At 37.5% G+C, this 16,581-nt stretch overlaps 2 protein-coding genes across 2 annotated transcripts; both read right to left on the minus strand.

Annotated features, from left to right (window-relative positions):
- Positions 1 to 452: 452 nt before the first annotated feature.
- On the minus strand, positions 453 to 2,579 carry LOC306864143 (T-cell ecto-ADP-ribosyltransferase 1-like). Its single transcript, XM_079407877.1, has 3 exons — positions 2,407 to 2,579; positions 2,181 to 2,282; positions 453 to 2,105 (listed from the first exon to the last, which is right to left on the minus strand). Exons 2-3 carry the CDS (start codon positions 2,229 to 2,231, stop codon positions 1,212 to 1,214), a joined length of 945 nt encoding a protein of 314 aa, XP_079264003.1. The 5' UTR covers positions 2,232 to 2,282; positions 2,407 to 2,579; the 3' UTR covers positions 453 to 1,211.
- Positions 2,580 to 12,477: 9,898 nt separating this feature from the next.
- Positions 12,478 to 15,730, minus strand: LOC306861814 (cytochrome P450 2K6-like). The gene is made up of 9 exons (XM_079404302.1): positions 15,469 to 15,730; positions 14,661 to 14,823; positions 14,408 to 14,557; positions 14,165 to 14,325; positions 13,897 to 14,076; positions 13,670 to 13,811; positions 13,319 to 13,503; positions 13,092 to 13,233; positions 12,478 to 13,012 (listed from the first exon to the last, which is right to left on the minus strand). Exons 1-9 carry the CDS (start codon positions 15,676 to 15,678, stop codon positions 12,825 to 12,827), a joined length of 1,521 nt encoding a protein of 506 aa, XP_079260428.1. The 5' UTR covers positions 15,679 to 15,730; the 3' UTR covers positions 12,478 to 12,824.
- Positions 15,731 to 16,581: the final 851 nt, after the last annotated feature.

Consider the following 16,581-nt stretch of genomic DNA (forward strand, 5'->3'; position numbering starts at 1 on the left):
CCATTTCTGTGGGTCACTGTTGTGGTGAAGAGTGGAGGTTTACTCAGTTTGAGGATAGATATAAACGCTCCTCCTGCATATTCAGTGAAATCCAGAGCAAAATCCACAATTGAGGAACTGCCTCCATTTCAGATTCACCACAATACAGGATACTGTATTGTAATACTAATTTTGCAATTCTAAGTTCAATACAAGTTCAAGAGCCTCTACAGAGGCTTGTTATTCCCCTCCCATATTCCTGCATTATTGCATAACATTGAACATCTCCCAGAAATTTCTATTCAAGTGACACAAAATGATTATGTATAAGTAATATGTCTGATGCAAAACCATTTAAAACTGCATTTTGTCTGATATTCAAAATCAGGCTTCAACTAACTCTTTCCAGCTAACTGGCAATGAAGCAGACTGTCACAGTTCACTAGGAGCAAGGAACGAGGGAGCGAGGAGTACTTCAAAACACGGGAGTCTTTAATAGTCCACACATGTAGGAGACACAGGAACACTTGGAATGACGTTTAAGAACCGACAAACACTAACTGAAAGGACTGGGGTTTATAAACACAGGGAAATCAGGGAAGACGAGACAAATGGACTCAAATTAACACTCAACATGAGGGAGAAACTGGATCACATGGAACACATGGGGAGCAAAACACACACACAAAACAGTCCACAATCCTGACACAGACAAAATAAGCATTTTCTGAGTTTATTGAATAATCTTGTCTGACCAGCACAAATTCTACAAGTATTATTACAGCAAAGCAAAGGCAACTGAAAATAACTACTTTGTAACAATATCCGGTGCTATTAAAATATTGAAATTAATTAATTCAATACTGAACATAACATTGCAGTTCTAGAAAAATAAGAGAAAATAAAAATTAAGTTAATAAATATATGGTAAACGAGTAGATAGACAGATTCTTAAGTCCTTCATTTGTGACTCTGGAGCACAAATCCAGTCATACGTAGCATGGGTATATTTGTAGCAATAGCCAAAAATACATTGTACTGGTCAAAATTATTGATTTTTCTTTTATGCCAAAAATCATTAGGATATTAAGTAAAGATCATGTTCCATGAAGATAAATTCTTTTGTAAATTTCCTACCGAAATAAATCAAAACTTAATATGCAAATTATATGCATTGCTAAGAACTTCATTTGGACAAATTTAAAGGCAATTTTTTGACGTATTCATGTAGCTCAAACTCTACAGCAACAACATCGTTTCAGACCATCTCTGTCAGTGGGATTGAGTCGGTTTACGAGCATCTGATGCCGTCCTTGACAACCACATAGTCTGCCTATAAACCGACTGTTTGAATGGCCTTGACTGGCCATTAGCTTTCTAGAAAAGCATCTGGATGGTTTCTTGAAAGCCACTGCACAGTTCAGGTCACTTCTTTTCCCAGAGCTTTCCAACTTGTACACAGTATCACACCAGAGATTTTTATGATATTTTCTTGTCTTGACAGCAGTCACTTTAAACTTCTCATATGGAGGAATCAGCACCTCTTTCTGGTCAGGATACTTAGAATATTTGATCACATCAGCACCTTCACAAGTTTTGATTTCAAAACAAGATTTATTTCCAAAATCTTGTGCTACTGTACGTTCAAGAGAAGAGGATGTAAATGATCCAAAACGAATCTTTTTGCCTGTGACATTTTGATAAAATTCAGCTTTGGTGCCACGATACGATAACTTGCATTTCTTTTGTGTTTCAGTCAATATCTTGATTGCATCTGTTAACAAAAACTGAAGTGAATACCATTTAAATGCCTGGATTGTGTAGTTTTGCTTACCATTACGAACAGCCATATTAAAATTGCGGTATACATTAGAATTAAGGTTGGTGTACACATAAATGGCTACTGAATGATTCCTTGTCAAGTTATCTTCAGGTGCTGTGGCATTCACTTCGCCTTCTTGCCAAGCATTTTTAAATTCAGTTGAGTTATTGATTTCCTTCTGTAGATATTTTGTCTTCACCAGATGCGCCATTTTCACAGTACAACTGTTATATTGATCATCAACTGAATTCAGTGCCATATCCAGTGGAAATATCTGTCCTTTAACAGCAGCTGCTCTGTGATCCTGCAGCAACAGGAATCATAATGATCAATCTTCAGTATTCATGTCTGTAAAATTCATACTAGAACACAAGCTTACCTGTCCTAGAGCAGCTAAAATGAGAAGAAGAGCTTCAGTGATCAGCAGCATCTTGATTCAGAAAAATCCCTCGGATGATCTAGATCTAGTGAAGAGCAGATGCTGAAAGACAACCAGAAAGAGGATATTAATTTACAATGTAATGACAGTTAAAACTTAACACAGAAGCCCTTGAGAGGAAGTGTCACTTAATCGTGTGATGTTTCCTGATGGACTCAAAACATACCTGAAAATACTCTTGACTTTTTTTCAGCTTTTGAATTTTGTTTTTGTTGTTTTTTTCAGGAGTTCAGGAGCAACAACGAGAGAAGATCAGCAAAGTCAGTCGCTCACAGATGAAAATAGCAGTCTGGCAGATGAGGAAGTTTGCCCTTTTGTAACTTTGCTAATAATGTGTCTATGTCCTGAGCCTCAGACATGCCCAAAACAAAGCATATCCCTCTAGTCATGCCTGTCCAAGACTTTTGTGTGTTTATAGATGCCAAAAGAACCCCTCACCATCTTTTTTTGCGATGATGCCAGTAAACCCATTTCTATCAATGAGAGACATTTGCTGTCAACATACCTACTTCAAATGCACAGGAATTTAGCGTCATGAAATGTTATGCTTTTAATTATTGGAATGGATGTCAGGGGAGAAGTGGCTTCATTACTTTGGAAAAATGTGCCTTGTGGCGACATTTGTACAAAAGATTACTCTGCTTCTTTCATGTTTTGTGGCACTTTCGAGGTGAAATGTCCACTTATATTGGACATCATTGTGCAATTATTGTAAATGTTCATAAGACAGCTGTTTTTGTATTGTTTGTTTGTTTTTGTTTTTGTCATTTTACTCTCTGGTCCTCTTGCCATAATCCAATCAGATATATTTAGTTTTGTTTAGTTTTTTGGGAAGCTTTGCATCTGGATGTGAAACTGCACTTGTGCATATTCTTAAACAAGCAAGCAGCTGGTTCCCTTTAGGCTTCACATCTAAGTCCTTCATTTTACTTTCTGTAAAACCTTGATACTCTCATTAAAAAGGTCACTTCTTTTCCCTACAGGTGTCAGATAAGAAAAAAGGATGCAAATGAACCATAACGAACATACTTATCTTAGCTTTAATCTTCCTCAGTTACACTTCTGTGTCTGGAGGAATATCATTTATTGCCTGAGGCTTGTTTCCAGTTTATTCTGAATGTCCTATTTCTGTTTTCAAAAGATAATAGTTCCTATAACTTTTTTATTACTTATATTCTGATAATTCTGCAAGTGTGAACTGAATAGTGAAATCACATGCCTGTTAGTATATGAATACATTTCATAAAATTGATGAAAGTTTTTTTTTTTTTTTTTTTCTAAAAATGTCGCTTTTTACTTCCATGCACGATTTTTACTGAACAAAACAAGTAGATGGTGGTCAAAAACACACACTAAGTTATGCTTTTTATGCAAGTATTTTTCTCTGGTCTCCGACTGGTGCAAAATATACACTTTGAGGAAAATTGCATCATTACATCATGTTCCAGTTTGTATTTGGTCAATATGTAGAATAATTGGCACTGTTACAAAAAATGAACATTTCTTGATTTTTCTTCTTTCCATTTCATTTTCCATCTTTGAGGCTTGAGGAGTGACATTTTTGCTTTCAAGAGAATCCAAGATCATGTCTGTAGTCAAAGGGTTTAGGAACTACCAGTATTTATTTTTGGCCGCATTATGTTTGTGAATTTTATCCAAAAGAACGGTACCTGAGAAGGGTAAATCTAGGACTTTGTATTGAAATATAGTACTAATGTTTAATCTCTGTGTGAATGCCCACAAAACGGGAAGACTTTCTGGGTGTATATAAGCAGTAGGCTATTTTAGAAAATAAAAAAATGTAAAAGATGAAAAGAGGAATTAAGGAGATTCAGAGAATTTATTGCTATTGTGTAAATAATATGGAATCACGTAATCCATAAAATTAACTGTAGTCTGATTATGAGTATTTTAAAATGTAATTTGATCTAATAACAAGTACTTATTTTTTGGAATATGATTACGTAATCCAGATTACATGTAATCAGTTACTCCCAGCTCTGTGTAAAACATCACTCTACAAGTGTGCTTGTATAATCCACAGTTATCAATGCACTCTCTTCACATCACAGCTAGTTATATGAGGGAGATTCATGTGGGCTATATTTCATGGCATCTATATGTAAAATGGCAAGTTCTTCCTGTCCTCTGTAAGCAGTTCACCAATGAAATAACATGAAACACATAAACGTGTTCAGATCTTTATGACACTTGAAGTGAGTGAAAATGTACATGTGAACATTGCATCCTTCAGTTCATTCTTATTTAGGGTGACACTAAATGAGTCATACATCAATCAATGACAAATATCACTAATACATCACTTAAACAGACCTTAAACAGATATGAATTATAAATAAAATAAATACAGAGCCAAGTACACCAATTATCTGAACTAATTTTGGTGATGATTGGACAAACTTTGATAGTGAAAGTGAGAAAACAGTATGTGAATCAGTTCAAAATGGCAGAACGCTGTATGAACCTTAAAAAAAAAAATTGGTATCAAGTCCACTTTGACCAGGTTGTAATGCTGTAACCACACTGCACAAGTACAAGAGTTTGGCTCAAATGCAGCATTTGCTCGTGATATGGAGAAAAAGGTAAGCATAAATTCTTAAAATACTTTACTTGTATGCTTTGTTTGCTGATGAGAAGTCTTCCTTCAGTCAAGCGGGTTCAAGGTCTCCCATAAGACGTTCACCAGCTCCTGCATTTCTGTCCTGTTGCTTTTCATTGATCTACACATCTTCATCAAGGGCACACCAACCAACCGCACAATGTACATCTGCAGGTGGAGATACACAACAGCTTGCAAATGCATCTGTATCTGTTTGTCTGATGTGAAGAACTGGCATTAAAGTGAATCTTCTCATCTTCCAGACTCACCACTGGCGAAGACTATTCCTGCAGAGAAATATGCTTTGTATTCATAAATCACCAGTGAGTATGACAGACACTTATGTTCATACTCTAACTGATTCAATCATTTTTTAGAGCTTTGTATTTTTTTTCCAACTCATCTTCAAATTGTGACTTGTTCACAATATTTTTTATTGACTTCAATAAATGTCAACATGAGCAGAACATTAACAAAAGACTCAGTTATCCAACTATATGACCTGGATAAGTGACAAGTCTTCATAAGTGATAAGTCTTCATAAATGAACATTTTGCCATCACCAAAAATAGACAATCATCCCCAGATTCTTCCCCCTGCTTCGCAACCTTCTTGGGCACAAAATGCACTTTGAACCCTGAACTGTATTTCTGCAAAGACTATAGAATACCCTTAAAGAACTTTGATTTCTGGGACAACAGTAAAGCACAGCAAATGTTTAAATAATAACAGACCTGTGTGAATTGCAAATAATAACTAAGTATATGTGTGTTGAACTGAGGTGAACTGTTTCAGTAAAACAGACAAACATGTTTATTGGGTAATGAAATCAGTGGTGTAGGTTTGGATATGAAAAGACACATGTCCCCTTCTTGCCTGTCCTGAAAGTGAAAACTACAATAAAAATGTTTTTGTTAACTGAAATTAAAGCCTTTCTCCAACATTTTGCAAACCACCTTACAATACAATACAATACATGAGTGTTCCTGTTGAGTTTCCTGTTCTTCCTTTTTCAGTCATATTCCTGTGTTCCCTGATTTAGTTTATTAGTGACAACACTGAAGAAATGACACTTTGCTATAATGTAAAGTAGTGAGTGTACAGCTTGTATAACAGTGTAAATTTGCTGTCCCCTCAAAATAACTCAACACACAGCCATTAATGTCTAAATATAGACATTAATACTGTAAATTTAGACAGCCCAGAACACAACTTTACATTAGCCAAAATTAAATCTGGCAGTTCTAAATTAACACTGAAGCTACAGTCATGGCCAAAAATATTGGCACCCTTGGTAAATATGATCAAAGAAGGCTGTGAAAATTAATCTGCATTGTATTTGTACTTGCATTTTGATCTTTTATTTAAAAAATTCACAAAAATCGAACCTTACATTGGATAATAAGAATTTAAAATGGGGGGAAATATCATTATGAAATAAATGTTTTTTCTCAAATATATGTTGGACACAATTATTGGCACCCCTAGAAATTCTTATGAGTAAAATATCTCTGAAGTATATTCCCATTCATATTCACAATTTTGAGCACTCCAGGGTGATTATGAACAGGAAATTATCCAGCCATGACTTCCTGTTTCACATAAATATAAATAGGAGGGAAAACAAAGCCCAAATCCATCACAATCAAAAAAAAAAAAAAACAAGGAATATATTTCTGATGTGCAGCAAAAGATAATTGAGCTTCACAAATTAGTGAAGTGGCTTTAAGAAAAGAGCTAGAGCAGTGAAAATTCCCATTTCCACCATCAGGGCAATAATTAGGATTTTCGAATCAACAGAAAATGTTACGAAATTGCCTGGAAGAGGACGCGTGTCTATATCGTCCTAATGCACGGTGAGGAGGAGAGTTTGAGTGGCCAAAGACTCTCCAAGGACCACAGCTGGAAAATTGCAGAAAATAGTTGAGTCTCGGGGTCAGAAAACCTTTTAAAAAATTGTCAAACAGCACCTAAATCACAACATGTTGTCTGGGAGGGTTTCAAGAAAAATTCTCGTAGCTCATCCATAAACAAAGTCCAGCATATTCAGTTATCAGACACGACTAGAACTTCAAATGAGACTGGCTTCTGTGGTCAGATGAAAATAAAAAATTTACTTTTTAGCAGCAAACACTCAAAACACAGGGATAAAAAGTACCCCATGTGTACAATGAAATATACAGCTGTATTTTTGATGTTGTGGGCCTATATTTCTGCTGGAGGTCCTGGACATCTTGTTTAGACACATGACATCATGGATTCTATCAAATACCAACAGATAAAAAATCAATAAGTGACTGACTCTGTTAGAAATCTTATAATGGGCCATGTTTGGATCTTCCAATCGGACAATAATCCAAACACAAACCTCAAAAACAAAACAAAAATGGGTCACTGAGCACAAAACCAAGCTTCGGCTATGGCCATTCCAGTCCTCTGGCCTGAGCCCTGTAGAAAATGAGTGGGGTGAACTGAAGAGAAGAAGCACCAACATGGAGCTGTGAATCTAAAGGGTCTGGAGTGATTCTGGATGAAGGAATGGTCTCTGATCTCTTGTCAGGTGTTCTCTAACCTCATCAGGCATTATAGGAGAAAATTTAGAGCTCTTAAACTGGCAAATGGAGGTTTTATATTGAATAAAGTATTGAATAAAAGGGTGCCGTTGGCCAGTGTGTATTAGATTTTAAATTCTTATTATCCAATGAAAGATTATATTTTTGTGATTTTTTTTAAATAAAAGATCAAAAGGATTAACAATGCAGATTCATTTTCACAGCCTTCTTTGATCATATTTACCAAGGGTGCCGATATTTTTGGCCATGACTGTAAATATTCTATATAATAATAATAATAATAATAATACACTATAAAAAATGCTGGGTTAAATACAACCCAGCACTGGGGAAAATATGAACAAACCCACCTATTGGGTTGTTTTGACCCAGTGGTTGGGTTACTACCCAGAAGGTTGTGTTAAACATTTCACCCAACATTTCAAAAATACAAAGACAATAATCCTGTTACTGAATAATGCCTAATATGCCTAATAATCACTGAATGCAATATACTACTGAATTTTATACAAGTAGGGTAGAGAGGAGGAAAACACCCGCCCTTAAGGTCTGTGCAATTTTTAACAAAAGTTGAGCATGTCCAGAATAGTTATCATAGTTTTAGTGACAATGACATAAATTGTAACCGAAGTATGAAAAATGTCTAGAGTTAGATTTTTAGATTTTTAACAAAAAATAAATTTGTACCAAGAGGGTGTTTTGCCCTACAGGTGGGGTAAAATGCCCCCAGTCTGACAATGCGATTTGCTTTATACATTTACAGCAAAATCAAGTACAGGCAGTTTTAGCAAAGAATATAATCAATAATTATGAATTACAAAATTATAATAGCCTATTTGAAAAATATTGTTAGCTGATGCTAACTGGTTTGGTAACTAGCTACCTGGGCCCGTATTCACAAAACATCTTAAGGCTATATGTAACTCACTGATTTAGGAGAAAATCCTAAAATAGTGGGCGTGTCAGTCCTAATTTTAGGACTTTAGCTTTTTAGCGCTAAAACCAGGTCCTAAATCTGTGAAACGTTAGGAGTAGTGAAGAGGACTCCTAACTCACTAAGACCAACTAACAACTATCCTAAAATCGCTGTTGCCAGCAATCTGCCTCAGAATATAAACATTTTAGAAACATTTGAGGATAAATGAGCCTTTAAAATGGTATCACCTTTAGGGTTTGGAGGTTATCCCAACTCCAAATTTTCCTTTGATTATATACTTTTACTTTACTTACTTTTGTCATTTAGCAGACGCTTTTGTCCAAAGCGACTTACAAATAAGAAAAAGTAACTAAAACTAAAAGTTACAACTCTATAAATACTATATACCCACATATTTAAGAAAATAAAGAAATTAAATAAAATTGACATGCATATAACAACATTTCAAAAATAAACATATAAATGAAAAAACTAAAATAAAAAAACTTCTATCCCTTGCCGGTGTCCCTGCCCGGTGGAGTCGCACGGTAGAGTTGATGGTCTTTACACTCTTTACTTTTTACTTTTGTCATTTAGCAGACGCTTAAATATACTTTTCATTAACCAGTTGGGCAAGAAGTAACAGATGTTCTTGCATCCAGTTTGGCTTTCTTTTACGTTTGTATGTCTTACTATCAGCCATGATTATTCTACTCTGTTATTTAAAAGGCGGTTTATATGCATCCGCTACAAGGAGCATACATGTAAGAGACTGGCAATTAGCCGATCATATATTTGTTTAATTAGTGACACTTAGTCTGCATGTTAAAATCTTTATTTGAATGTGGCAATTAACATTATTTTTTAAACCTTTATTTGGATATGGCAACATAATATCGTGCTCTACAATATTTCTATGAATATATCTTTGACAGTGACCCCTCCCCTCTCCTATCAGCCTATCACTGTGTGCATAGTTAGTAAGCATGCTGACATGATCCATAGCAACGAGGTCAACCCCGCCCTTAAGACTTCTCTCTATTCCTTAGTAAAAGTTTGTCTCAGCAGCTTTGTGAATAGGTTTTAAGAGAAAACTCTTAGCTAAAAACTTTTACTGCTATGTAGGAGAACTCTTAGTGGTAAGATAAAATGTTTTGTGAATACGGGCCCTGATGCTAACTTGAGGTAATTTTTTTAATATAAAGTCCAAGTATTTTTATTCAACCAACTAGTCATATATTTGATGCAAAAACAAAGAATTTGATGTTCAGAACAGAGTAACTACAGCCATGCCCCCTGGGGCGTTTTACTCCACAGACTAGGTTTGAAAAAAAAAAAAATGTCATTCTGGAAACATAATTATATTTTTCTCAAATAACACATATTCCCTATCTACAGGGCTTACTATTAGCTGTGATGTTCTACAAAACAACACTTTATTTTCTTACTGCTGAAAATTAGATCACTGCTGTGAAATCCGTTTTCTCTCAGGTACTGTAGAAGGCTGTTATTAATCAAAATATGAATTAATTAAATATAATCTATGTGAATATAGCCATTTGTGTATGAAGCTATTCTACTATCATGATCATGTGTTCGTCTGTGTGGAAGTTCAAATTCACCCGTCTCGTTCCTCTACCTGGACTCCCCACTGCCATGCAAACAGCAGAACTTTTATTCAATCATGTATTCCGTTACTACGGCCTCCCTGAAGATATAGTCTCGGACAGAGGTCCACAATTCATCTCCCGTGTATGGAAGGCCTTCTTCGCTCTCCTAGGTGTGACCATCAGTTTGACTTCAGGTTATCACCCTCAATCAAATGGGCAGACTGAACGCAAAATCCAGGAAATTGGGCGCTTCCTGAGAACCTTCTGCCATCGCCGCCAGAATTCTTGGAACCAGTTCCTAGGCTGGGCCGAGTACGCCCAGAACTCACTCCGTCAATCTTCTACTGGACTCTCTCCCTTCCAGTGCGTACTCGGTTTCCAGCCTCCATTGTTTCCCTGGTCCGGAGAACCTTCCGATGTGCCTGTGGTCGACCACTGGTTCCGAGAAAGCGAGGGAGTCTGGGACTCAGCACATCACCACCTGCAACGGGCAGTACGCAGGCAGAAGATCGCCGCCGATGCTCGTCGTTCAACAACACCCACCTATCTGCCTGGACAGAAGGTATGGCTCTCCACACGAGACATTCGGCTACGCCTGCCCAGCCGTAAACTGAGTCCCAGGTTCGTTGGCCCCTTCACCATTCTGGAACAGGTCAACCCGGTCACTTTCAAGCTTCAGCTCCCTGCACAATATAAAATTCACCCTACTTTTCACGTCTCCTTACTCAAACCATATTACCCTTCTGTTTCCCCAGAGCCTGGTCCGACCGAGGAACCCCCTCTCCCACTCATCATTGATGATGGAGCCATCTACAAGGTCCGAGACATCCTAAATTCCCGGCGTCGTGGTGGGAGACTAGAATACCTCGTGGACTGGGAGGGGTACGGTCCTGAGGAGCGCTCCTGGATCCCCAGAGATGATGTTCTCGATCCCAGCCTTCTGGATGATTTCCACGCCTCCTATCCAGATCGTCCTGCACCTCGAGGCCGAGGCAGACCACCACGACGCCGAGGTCGGCCCCCAGGAGTGGGCCGTGGAGGGGGGGGTACTGTAACAGAAGGACCAGGCTCCTCCCAGAGCCAGTTACCCCGATCCACTTCACCTGAGTTTTAATCACCTGCACCTGCACCTCGTTATCACCAGCCACATATAAGCTCAGTCACCAAAGTCACCAGTTGTCCGATCTAAGGATTACTCCATGGACCATCTCTGCTTCCTGACAAAGCTGAGTATAACTACCTGCGATTACTTACCTGTCCCTACTTACCTTCTGTCTTGTCCCGTTCCAGTCCTCCTCCTCGTCTGTTCCGGTGGCTAGATCGGCTCCCCGCATGTCTCTGCCGCTCTGCCGCGGCCAATCCCCAGGATCTGTCAAAACAGAAAGACTTATTGTGATTGACATTCTGTTCTCCTTCAACCTCACGAAGTGACACTCACCACGTTCGAAGAATCCACACTACTGCAGTTTGCGGTGACACCCTGTAAATAAACACCTTATCATTTCACTTACCATCTGTGTCAGACCCGTTCCATTACAATATGATGAGCTGCTATTAAGAGGAAATATATGATGATCTTGTGCGGACGTGATGAACTGAGACCTCTTTGTGTTACTATTATGAGCTCACGAGGAGATACAGTAGAAAAAGTGCACAGCCATTACTTTTTAAACAAAGCAATATGCAATGTTAATGGTGTTTGGCCAATTGTCATCCTAACCATAGGCTCTACTCTTCTGGAAAATGGTAACCCCACAAACTTATATGAATCTGAAACCCTTTTACATTTGAAAATAATACAACATTAAACACTAACAGATCTCCCCCATATTAATATTTAGTAAAAACAGATGACTTCATTTAAAAATGTTTACTCTAAAAATGTTACTAAGAAAAGGAGAGAAGACCGCACACTGAAAATAGCTGCTCCAAATGAATTTATTAACAGCAACGTTTCGACCCTCAGGTCTTCATCAGGCTCAATACCCAGGTGGAGTAAAATCAGCTTTAAATAGCAACAGGTAATCACCTTAATTGGGTCCACACACAAAAAAACATGTGACAAGTAATAAGTCAAGTGACACTTTTTTTTTTTTTTAATTTACGTACAGCTTATCTTATAATCAACGACAAATGAAGTATTAGTTCAACCACTATAAAAAAGGCTTGATATCAAAATCCTCATTCAACCCTAATGGCGATAAAGTATTTAAGGTATAGATCCAAAAACATTCCCTCTGTAATAATTTCTTCTCGTAATCACCTCCTCTTGGGTGTTTAAATACCTTCTCTATACCGATATATTGTAAAACACTGATGTTATGGCCTACTTGTCTGAAATGAGACGCTATAGGACTATGCATATCTCCAGTTCTAATATTACTACGATGGTCGCTGATGCGAGTACGTAATTGTCTTGCATACATAAGCCTTGTGGGCTTGCATACGTTGGTAAAACGACAAGACAATTACGTACTCGCATCATTCAAATGCGTAAAAACCAAGAAGAAACCAAAAATGTGGAAAAGTTTATTTATTTATGCATTGATGATTCTTTTCTCAGTCTTCATCTTCTGGTTAAAGGAAGCATACAACTACTTTCACATTACTTCCAAGTGTAATTGAAGTGCTATCATCAGTTTTACTAAAACTTTTTGCATGATTTTAAAGTGATAAATGTATTTACATACTTAGTATTCTTTTAAACTTAAGAAAAGCAAAGTCACTATAGTTATTTATTTAAAAAGTAATAAACATTGAATGTGCTTCCAGTGGAAAGCTAAATGAATGAATGCAATATACAAGCGAAATATAAAAACAAAACCAAACATAAAGTAACAGACATTTAACAGCAAATATATGAGGTTAAGACCGTTTGACTGCACACAGTTTGTGTGGGGCTGGGTTCAGGGTGAAGCCCACGACTGGCGACAGATCCAGATCATCTGCAGACACTCCAGGAGGAGGAGTGAAGCGGAAATGCTGAAGAAGGGAGGTCAAGAACAGGAACAGCTCCATCCTGGCCAAACTCTCTCCAGGACAAACCCTGCGGCCTGAGAACAAAAATAAGCAAATGATTAACAAAAAGCACCGCAACTGCAAAATAAATAGTGAATTTGAAGTCTACTGCACCTGCAGAGAAGGGCATGAAGGCGTCCTTTTTGACAAACTGGCCCTGCTTATCTAGGAAATGTCCTGGGTTGAAGCTGTTAGGAGTTTCCCACTCATTTTCATCCCTCAATACAGATACCAGTAGCGGCCACACACTGGTACCCTGTGCAAAAAAGAAAAAAAAAAGATTAATGATACATGGTGCAAACACATAATCAAAACATTGCATGCTCTTACTGGACCCAGACCTTCTTGATGAAGTATCCATTCAGGTGAACGTCACAGGTGGTCTGATGGGGGGAACCAAGGGGTACTACATTTGCATATCTCTGGGTTTCATGGATCACAGCATCAGTATATGGTAAGTTCTTCCTGTCTACCGCCATGGGCTGACGTCCACCGATCACTCGGTCAATCTCATCTTGGACCTCAGCTTAGTTAAATTAACAAGTAAGACCACAATATGAGCATTTATAACATTATTACTAAATTGACTCTAATTGACACTTTGCATGGTTTAAAATTAGTTTTGCAGACTTGCAGAATTAGAAAATTGTTATAAAATAATGCAATAGTCCTGCATTAAGAACCACCCATACCTTGTATTTCAGAATATTTGGCCATGAGCAGAAGACACCAGCGCAGTGTTGAGGCAGTTGTGTCGGTACCAGCACCAAATAGGTTGTTCATTGTACAATATAAATTCATTGAATTGTAGAAAGAGTCTGTTTTGCCAGATTCCTGCAGAAATCATGACAGTGAAAGCCAAGAAAGTGAGAAGTCAGAATGTAATTGCGAATATTTAATTTAAAACTACAGGCAGTACCTCGTCTTTTTGCTGTCGTATCAGGAAACATTCAGCAATTCCTCTGGGGACCTGAGGGTTCAGAGTCTTCTTCAGATCATTTATTATTTCCTCACTTTGTCTGAAGGTTTCTTTGACGTTGTTCACAATACGTTTCTGATTCGCCACAAAAGGACGAATCCAAGGAAACATGTTGTAGAGCTGCAAACAAGCAGAACCACATAATGTACCAATGAACAATGTACATACACTTCGACTCCAAAATAATGCATTAGAAATGTCTTGGTACCTGAACTGAAGCTGATCCAATCATCCTCATGTTTTCATAAGCTCTATTGATCATGCGATGTAATTTAGTGTTGCTATATTCTAATCTGGTGCTGAAGACAATGGCAGAGATGACGTTTGAAACAGCCATGGCTACTGGCAGAGTTGTTTCAAATGGTTTTCCTGCACATGGGTGAACAAGATGTTAATATTTAAATCTGTTTCAGTCACAGCATCATCTTGTGCTTGGGCTTTGCAGTCTTACCTTCAAACTTCTCAAATTCCTCTTTTAAGTATTGCGTTTCTTCAATGATAATCTCCTCGCTTCTTTTCTTGCCCATTCCAAAGTCTCGCAGGTTCGAAAGAGCAAAGCGCCTCATTTCCCTCCAGTTTTCACCATTGGAAAACACAATCCCTACAGAGAAATCATTTATCCATTATTCCAAAGTGCTGAATTAATTTGATATCTACAGAAAAATTCATTAAATGATCATCTGAAGATGTGAAAGCCTTCTTACCATATCCCTGGTTGAAATCATGAAATATGGGTGTAATATCTCTGTCTCCAAACTCCTCTGAAAGGTTCACTAGTGCCTGCTTGACGACCTTGTATCCTGACAATATCACCACTTTTTTGGGGCCAAAGTGCACTGTGTAAACTGACCCATATTGTTTTGACAGCTGTAAGACAGAAAAGATGGAGCTATTGAAATTTATAATCTATTGGCATCATCTCATCTGTGCTCTGTCTGGTTGGTTTACTAGCAGAAAGTATTGTTACAGATTTTTATTCAATTTTAGATAAGATTATACAGCTTGGTCATAAATCTGCCTCAGTTATCATGAATGGCCCTCTTTACACCTCATTCTGTCCCAGCCTATCTTTGAAGACAGTACTCTCTCCTGTTGTGCATTTGCCCGCTGTCATGATGCCCGTACATCATACATTACCATTGACTCTTACCCTAGTCAGCATGAGAACTAGGTGACCTATTTGTCATTTTTGAACACCGCAAGCATGCCAGCAAATGCGTACTTGGCATGTGTACCATTTAAGCAAAAAGGTACAAGAGGGAATACCCGACAGACAATGTAGTCTGAAGGTCATTGATGCAGAAGATAGATGTTTTAGCTATGATATTATACTGAATGCTTTACTATCTATCTATCTATCTATCTATCTATCTATCTATCTATCTAGATAGTCTATATATGTAATTAAGATCCATCCTTGATCTAAATATATGCCTGTTTACTAGTAAAAGTTAGAACACTGTACATCAACTATCAAAAATAAAATCAGCTGTCTGAAGCATTTTTTCTAACCTCCCAAATGCTCAGGTAGGTTTTCTTGAGGTTGAGCATGTGCAGGTTCCCCACCAGTGGCAGTGGTTTGGGTCCTGGAGGATATTTATTTTCCTCATCCTTAGAGCTGGAGCTGATGGACAACAGATAAATAACCAAACACAACAGCAGGACACCAAATACGGTTCCTATCCCGTAGCCTTGAGAGAGTAATGCTTCTATTAAAGCCATAGTCGGAGAGATCTACCATACACATGCACAGATCAATCACTCGTTTAGGGCTGATGTGGGTTGTAGTCTTGCTCTTATATACCCTGTAGGTAAAGGAGGGGCCATAAGAAAGAACAGGGTAACCTTTGTGCAGAAACAAGGCATCAGGGATCAAATCCAAATGAGGAAACATCACATCACTATCACATGTAAGCAGCAATAATAAAGAGATTAAACAATCTAAAATGTATCTTTAGTGTAAGAATAACAACCATTTTTATTTAGTTTTTAATTCTTTGTCGTACAGAACATCCCTGATAATAAGAACTTTGTTTTGCAGCCCATAAATATAAACACATAATTAAAAAATACATTTAACTTTATTTTTGAAACACAAATAAAAGGAATTTACATGTAAACTGTTCATAAACCCATTCCTAATTAAATTGTTCCACTGAACCAAATCCAAGGATTGACGTAAATGTAGAAAATTTGTAAAACTTACAAATGCACTTTTTTTAAATAATGAAACTAACAAATGATCTGCTGAGTGCATGGGTTAGGAATTTCATCAGCCTTGTTCATAAGTAATTTCCCACAGTGCACTTTGGACTCTGACCTGAATTTCTGGAGCAGCTGCAAAATAGTTTAAAAAATAACCAAACACCAATTATTTGTACATACACTATATGGACAAAAGTATTGGGACATCCCCTTCTTTAGAACAGAAGAAGGCACTTCCAAAACGGTGGCAACATAGATGGAAGCATAATTCACGTATTTAAAAACTGTATTTCCATCTCTGTTGAAACAGTTTTGAAAGGGTCTAAAATGACTGTACCCATATAAAAGTCATTGGTGTTTGAGTTTTTGGCTCAAGGTCTGCATTTAAAGTCACACCAGAGGTGTTCAGCTGAGATTAGG

The sequence above is a fragment of the Barbus barbus genome (genome assembly GCF_936440315.1).
Source record: "Barbus barbus genome assembly, chromosome: 4".
In the NCBI taxonomy this organism is placed as follows: Eukaryota; Metazoa; Chordata; class Actinopteri; order Cypriniformes; family Cyprinidae; genus Barbus; species Barbus barbus.

Coding starts and splice junctions, on each gene's coding strand:
- LOC306864143 (XM_079407877.1), bottom strand. CDS start 2,231: ATGCTGCTGATCACTGAAGCTCTTCTTCTCATTTTAGCTGCTCTAGGA. Junction 2,106..2,180: donor TTTTAGCTGCTCTAGGACAG/GTAAGCTTGTGT, acceptor CTGTTGCTGCAG/GATCACAGAGCAGCTGCTGT.
- LOC306861814 (XM_079404302.1), bottom strand. CDS start 15,678: ATGGCTTTAATAGAAGCATTACTCTCTCAAGGCTACGGGATAGGAACC. Junction 14,824..15,468: donor CCTACCTGAGCATTTGGGAG/GTTAGAAAAAAT, acceptor TCTGTCTTACAG/CTGTCAAAACAATATGGGTC. Junction 13,013..13,091: donor CTTCATGCCCTTCTCTGCAG/GTGCAGTAGACT, acceptor TTTTGTTCTCAG/GCCGCAGGGTTTGTCCTGGA.